The following is a 6,584-nucleotide window of genomic DNA, read 5'->3' as shown; positions in this document are numbered from 1 at the left end:
GCAGGAGGGGAGGCAGCTGATGCTTTTCACGCACACCCCCAGTGTCTCTTGCTGTGGTTCCTCCAGGGTGCAGTAATAGAGTGCACTGTCCCCCAGCTCCAGCCCGCTGATGGTCAGTGTCCTGGAGCTCCTGCCAGCCTGGCAGGAAAACCTCCTGAGGGCAAAAGGGGCTGTGTGGCTGTAGGAGCCTCCACGGCCCTGGCACTGCAGCAGCTACTGCAGGGGTCCACCAGGACCTGCCGATACCAGGCCATGAAAATACAGGAGGCTTTGGAGCTGTAAGTGCAACGGAGGGTCCCAGTGTTCCCTGCTGGCCACCACACTGCAGAGCTTGTTGCTTGGATCTCATCACCCTGAAATGCAGCTGACAGAAAAGCAGGCCCATTGCATCACTGCTTTGCTCTCAGTGGTGCAAGGAGATGGCCTCCAAAAGGGTCAAAGGAAGCCAGCAAAGGTGTTGTGAAAGGCCAGGTGCTTTGAGTGCCCTGGGGAAGAAGGAGACCAAAGGAAGGCAGAGTGAGCAGGCTGCTTTGTGCTTTGAACAACCTCTACAGGATAAACACTGTACTTGAGATTTCGGATATGCTACATGCCACTGTGGTGAAAGGAGCTCTTGATAAAAAGCCAGGATAACTTGTGGTGCACAGAGATGGCCCCAGATTTCTTGGGAACAGCCCTGAACCACTTCGGAATTCACCATCTCCAAATTTTGTGGGTGATGTGCCAGACCCGAGCTGGTTTGTGTTAAAGCTCAGCTGGGTTTCCTGTCCCCGTGTGAACAGCACAGAAGTACCGGGCAGAGTCGCGGGGGTGCAGGGTCAGCAGAGAGAGATAAGCCTCGGACCGCGAATTGTCCCGGGAAATCTTGGCCCGACTCTGCACTGACTGGTCAAAATAAAAATATGTCGGATCGTAACTAATAAAGGACACCCACTGCAGGCTGCCTCCGGGTGCCTGACGGTACCAGTAAATATAATAATCCTCGAAGGTGAAGCCGGACCCGCGGCAGGAGAGGGTCACGGAGTCCCCGGCCGCTCGCAGCCCTCCGCCGGTCTCCTCCAGTCTCAGCTGTGCCCAGAGCCCTGCGGAGGGAGAGCGCAGGAATCGGGCAGGGCGCGAGCACGGACCGAGGGCGTTGTCCCGGTGTCCCGGTGCCCCCGGCCCAGCACAGCCACAGCCGCCGCCCCGCTCCCTCCCGACAAAGCCCCGCGCCAGGAGCAACGCCCCGTGAGCCCTCCCGGGGCCGAGCTGGGCCTGCTCCCACACTGCGGCCGAACCCGGGGCAGAGCCTGTCCCTGTCCCTGTCCCTGTCCCTGTCCCTGTCCCTGTCCCTGTCCCTGTCTGTCTCTCTCCAGCTCCCTCCTTCCCCCGCCCCGGGCTCGCTGCCCTCCCCGCCCGGCTCTCACCTGCCGGCCACAAGGCCAAGGCCAAGGCCAGCAGCCACGGCCCCAGCCCGGCCGACATCGTGCCCGGCCCCGGCTCCGCGGCAGCCGCCCAGGAGCCGAGCGGAGCCGCGCTCGGGCCGCTCCCGCCCGGCCCCGCCTCGCCGGGGCAGCGCCGGCGCCTCTGCCCGCCCCCGGCACACCCGCCCCGGGCCCCGAGCAGGACACGGGGCGGTGCAAGAAGGGACGAGAGACAGCAGCGTGCGGGGCTTTGTTTTCTCTTTGTGAGCAAACAGCGTTATATACGAGGCTCTTTATCCTCTTCCTCAACAGTGCTCAGAGGCCTTTTTTGGTTTCTCCCACAGTCTCGCCAGTGAGTGGCTGGTGGTGGGCAATAAGCTGGGGTGGGACGTAGCAGCACCACTATTGCCAACCAAGCGAAGGAGCATTCCGTACTGTAAGAAAGGGTTCTCAGAAATAAAGCTCAGGGAAAGGAGGAAAGGGGTCATTTGGAATGACAACCTTTGTCTTCCCAAGGAATCATTCTGTGTGAGAAAGACCATTTTTCCTGGAAATGGCTAAACACCTGCCTGTTGATGGAGAAGTAGGGCATGAATTCTTCATTTTGCTTGTCTTGTAGCCTCAGCTTTTTTGGTTTTCATCTGTTGAAGTGGAACATCTCTCCAAGTTAAAAAGGCTGTCAGAGGTGGCCCTGTTTACTTACCCTGGAGATACAGAAGCTGGTTGGGGTTGTCATAAATATACAGAAACACAAGGAAACATGGCCAGGCTCTTCTCAGTGCTGCCCATCGACAGGACAATGATCAATGAGCACAAACAAAAAATCACGGGAGGTTCTCACTGAACATCAGGAAACACTTTTTCACAGCATGAGGGTGACCAACCAGTGCCAAAGGTTGTCCAGGCACCTTCTGAAGTCTCCATGTTTGGAGATATTCACAAACTATTTGGTCATGCCACTGGGGAAGTGGAGCCTGTGGAGAATCCAGGCTGGAGAGGGTTGATTTTGAAGGACAGCAGTTGTTGTGAAGGAACCATGGTGGAACCATTTGACTGCAGACTGAGGTAGGGAGCAGAAACAGTAGAGATGAAGACCAGTGATTAAGTGTTAAGAAATGACCCCACACCTGATTCCCCCTTTTCCCTTTGATTTTTGGAGAGAACAGCTAGAGAATTCAGGAATGCAGCATTGAGGATGAGGCTGGGAAGAAACAGGAACAAATTGGGGATAAGGTATTTTAGAGTTGCTCACAATTCTACTCTTAACGAAATTTGCAATAAATCAGAATCCCTGCAGTGTGCAGTGACGGCCAGGAACGTCTGTGGTGCACAGTGATGGCACCTGACTTCTTGGGAGCAGACCTGAGACCCATCGGCTGCCGGTCCCCGGCAGCTCTCACCTTCCCGACATCTAGCGCAACCTCTGCCAGACCCCGGGAGGTTTGTGTTAAAGCTCATCTACATTTCCTGTCCCCGTGTGACGGGCACAGAAGTACCGGGCAGAGTCCTGAGGTTGCAGGGGCCGCAATGACAGATAAGCCTCGGACTGGGAATTGTCCCGGGAAATCTTGGCCCGACCCTTCACTGCTGCCCCGTAGTCCTCTATACTGCCCGTGCTGATAAAGGATATCCACTGCAGGCTGCCTCCGGGTGCCTGACGGAACCAGTAAATATAATAATCCTTGAAGGTGAAGCCGGACCCGCGGCAGGAGAGGGTCACGGAGTCCCCGGCCGCTCGCAGCCCTCCGCCGGCCTCCTGCAGCCTCAGCTGTGCCCAGAGCCCTGCGGAGGGAGAGCGCAGGGATCGGGCAGGGCGCGAGCACGGACCGAGGGCGTTGTCCCGGTGTCCCGGTGCTCACAGCCCTGCGGAGGGAGAGCACAGGCACCGTGCGCAGCGCACCCAGAGCCCGAGGATGTTCCTCTGCCGTCCCGGTGCTCCTGGCCCAGACACAGCCACATTCGTCACCCCGCTTCTCGGGGGAAAACACCCGTGCCCGGGATGATGCCCTGCGAGTCCTCCCGGGGCTGAGCCGCACCTGCTTCAGATATTGCGGCCGAACCCGCGGGTAGAGCCTGCCCCTGTCCCTGCGCCTTCCCTAGACCCTGTCCCTAACCTTGTCCTTGTCGCTCCTTCCCCCGCCCCGGGCTCGCTGCCCTCCCCGCCCGGCTCTCACCTGCCGGCCACAAGGCCAAGGCCAAGGCCAGCAGCCACGGCCCCAGCCCGGCCGACATCGTGCCCGGCCCCGGCTCCGCGGCAGCCGCCCAGGAGCCGAGCGGAGTCGCGCTCGGGCCGCTCCCGCCCGGCCCCGCCTCGCCGGGGCAGCGCCGGCGCCTCTGCCCGCCCCCGGCACGCCCGCCCCGGGCCCCGGGGCCGCGGCTCCCGGGTGCCGCAGGACAAGGGGGGGCTCAGCAGAACGGGGGATCGGCGAGGGGCGGAGGCAGCTGGAGCAGAGGCGCCCCGGGAGGTGAAGGCTGCGGTCCCGGGGCTACCCGCGCTCCTCCGTCGCTGTCCCGGTTTCTTGCCCTCTGAGCCCTTTCGAAAGTGTCAACGCCTCAGTGCTTCTAAGAAAACTCTACCAGAAGTCTAAATACTGCAACATCATAAAACATCATCAGGGTGGGGACCTGTGCTGTCTTCTATGTCCTGAGTAGAGTCCCACCTGAGGCTGTGACAGTGTGGGGTTCCCAGCATGACCCCACATGTAAGATTTCATAACTTCCTATCACCTTTCCTGGGGTATTAATAGAATAGTCTCTATTCTGAGAGATTCATGCAGTATCTTCTAGCCTTAGAGAGATCCAGCACCTCCTGGGGCAAAATGTCATGCATCAGGGAGGGTCTTCAGGAATTAAAATCAGGGGAACAGTCTGGAGAAAGGAGGCTCTCAATAAGCTTTGAAGGATCATGGTGTTTTGGGGAGGTACCTGAGGACTGCTGGAGGAAAGCACTGCTATCTTCAAGAAGGACAAGAAAGAGAACCCAAGGAACTTCCCTCAAGCCCTGAGATGCTGACAGAGCAACTAATCCAGGAAATAATTTCCAGGCACATGAAGAACAAGAATGTTTGCAGGATTCACCAAGGGGAACTCATGCTTGACAGACTTGATAATGAACTTCTATCCTGAGATCATTGGCTTTGTAGATGAGGGGAGAGAAGTGTGTATTGTTTTCCTTAACTTCAGGAAAGCTTTCAACACTGTCCTTCAAAATAAGGTCCTCCTAAGAGAAGCTGATGAAGTCTCAACTGAATGAGTAGATGGTGATCTGGACTGAACAGTCGACAGACAGATGATCCCCAAGAGCTGTGATAAGTGGCATGAGGCCTAGTTGGAGGTCAGTTCCTAGCAAGGCACCCCAGGGGTCACTGTTGGGTCCAGCCCTCTTTAGCATCTTTAGCCATGATCTGGAAGATGGAAATAAAGATGAACCCCAACAAATTCTTTCATGAAACAAGAGTAGTAAGAGAGGCTGCTACACGGCACGGTTGTGCTGCCACCCAGAGGGACCTCGGCAGGCTGGAGAAATGGAACCTGAGGCAGTTCAAAAAGCTGTACTAATTTTCGGTGGGATAAAGTTAATTATTTTTCACAGTAGCTTGCACAGTGCTGTGTTTTCTATTTGTGATCAAACAGTGCTGATGACACAGACAGGGGGATGTTTTAGCTGTTGCTCAATTGTGCTCACAGAACATCAAGGCCTTCTCTGATTTGCATACTGCCCCAGCAGTGAGTAGGCTCGGGATGGACAAGATGCTGAGAGGAGAAACAGCCAGGACAGCTGATGCCAAATTAGAAAAGAATTATTCCATTCAATAATACATCATTTTCAGAAATAAGACTCAGAGAAAGAAGAAGGAAAGGAGCTGTTTGGAATTATGGCATATGGCACCCACAGTTCAGCCTCACAGTGTGAAGGTAACCAAGCACCGGTGCAGGTTCTCCAGGCAAAAGCTGAGAGCTGATAAAGAGAAACCAGACAAATTTCCAGGGCACCCTTGATGCGTTTTCCTGTTCTTGCCAGGACAAAAGAAGGTGTTCTTCAGGTCCCGGCAGTACAGTGATCCCCAGTGTACTGCAGTTAAGGTTTCCTGGTGGGAAAACCTCTTGTGAGCAACAGAAACAATGCAGCTCTGGGAGTTCTCCTTGTAGAATAGGCCAAGCTGAGTTCTACTTGAGCTCTGGGATGCCCAGATCAACTCACCTTTGAGTTTCCAACTCTACCAAACAGTGAGCCCAACCCAGGGGAAACTCCCATCTTGGTCATCATCTTCACCTTTGTCTTCAATCAGTTTCATTATCTGATGATCTCAAGTCACTGTTTTAAATATACAGCACCTCTTGCCTCATGGACAGCAATGCTATTGGTTGCATAGGTATTTTGTAGTTTTACTAGGCTATCCTTAGTTTTTCTCTTCATTAGTATCTTCCAAAGAAGCAGACTTTGTGCTGACTGGGATGTGGGAGGATCTCATCATTTAACCATGTGCAGCACAGAGAAGGTTACCCTGCCCAGTGCTGAAGGCATTAAGGTAAAAGCTGCTTTTGTCTTCTTTTGCTGCTCTGCAAAGAGGAGCAAGATGAGGGTCTGTGGTCTATTGGGTTCTTGTGTTAAGGGCTAGGGCTGGCCAGGAGCAAGGCAGAGACATGCATCCCCTGGCTCTGCCCACAGCCTGGTCAAGGCTTTGGACAGGATGCCCCAGCAGCACTGGATTCTGCAGTGTCAGCTCCCTGGAAGTGCAGGTAAGGATTGACACTGTAACTGGATGTTACGTCCAGATGTGTTGATTGTTTCTGCATGAGGAAGTGAGAAAAGTCACATTTCAGCTCATCTGCAAAGAGTCCCATGGTCCTGCCTAAGTCACTGCTCTGAATACCTCTGCTTAGATGGGGACTTTGAGAAAAATAGGGAGGAGTTGTGATGGGAGATGTTGGAAAGGCTGATATAAGAAGGGGAGGATAATTTCAGGCATGAAAGCACAGCTGAGGCTGGAGGATGTAGAGCCTCACCCCTCCTGCGCTGTTGGTGACACAGATTTTGTACGAACGGAAATTTGGCTTAGCTTAAGGTGGTGCCTCAGAGCGCAGTAATAAATTGCAGTGTCCTGAAGAGAGACTCTTGCTATTTCTAAGGGGGCTGTTTTATTTTTGTAGACCATCATAGAGAATTTGCCACTGCGGTAC

The 6,584-nt window shown here is 54.7% G+C and overlaps 2 gene segments (V, D, J or C); both read right to left on the bottom strand.

Moving 5' to 3' along the window:
• Positions 1-744: 744 nt before the first annotated feature.
• Positions 745-1,464, bottom strand: LOC125334757. The segment is given in 2 exon segments: positions 745-1,082; positions 1,407-1,464. Coding segments are annotated over 2 exon segments (396 nt in total).
• Positions 1,408-3,674, bottom strand: LOC125331592. The segment is given in 2 exon segments: positions 1,408-3,185; positions 3,578-3,674. Coding segments are annotated over 2 exon segments (393 nt in total).
• Positions 3,675-6,584: the final 2,910 nt, after the last annotated feature.

This window comes from Corvus hawaiiensis, chromosome 1, assembly GCF_020740725.1.
Source record: "Corvus hawaiiensis isolate bCorHaw1 chromosome 1, bCorHaw1.pri.cur, whole genome shotgun sequence".
Taxonomy (NCBI): Eukaryota; Metazoa; Chordata; class Aves; order Passeriformes; family Corvidae; genus Corvus; species Corvus hawaiiensis.
The sequence above is the reverse complement of the archived record's forward strand: the minus strand, read 5'-3'. Positions and strand labels throughout refer to the sequence as shown.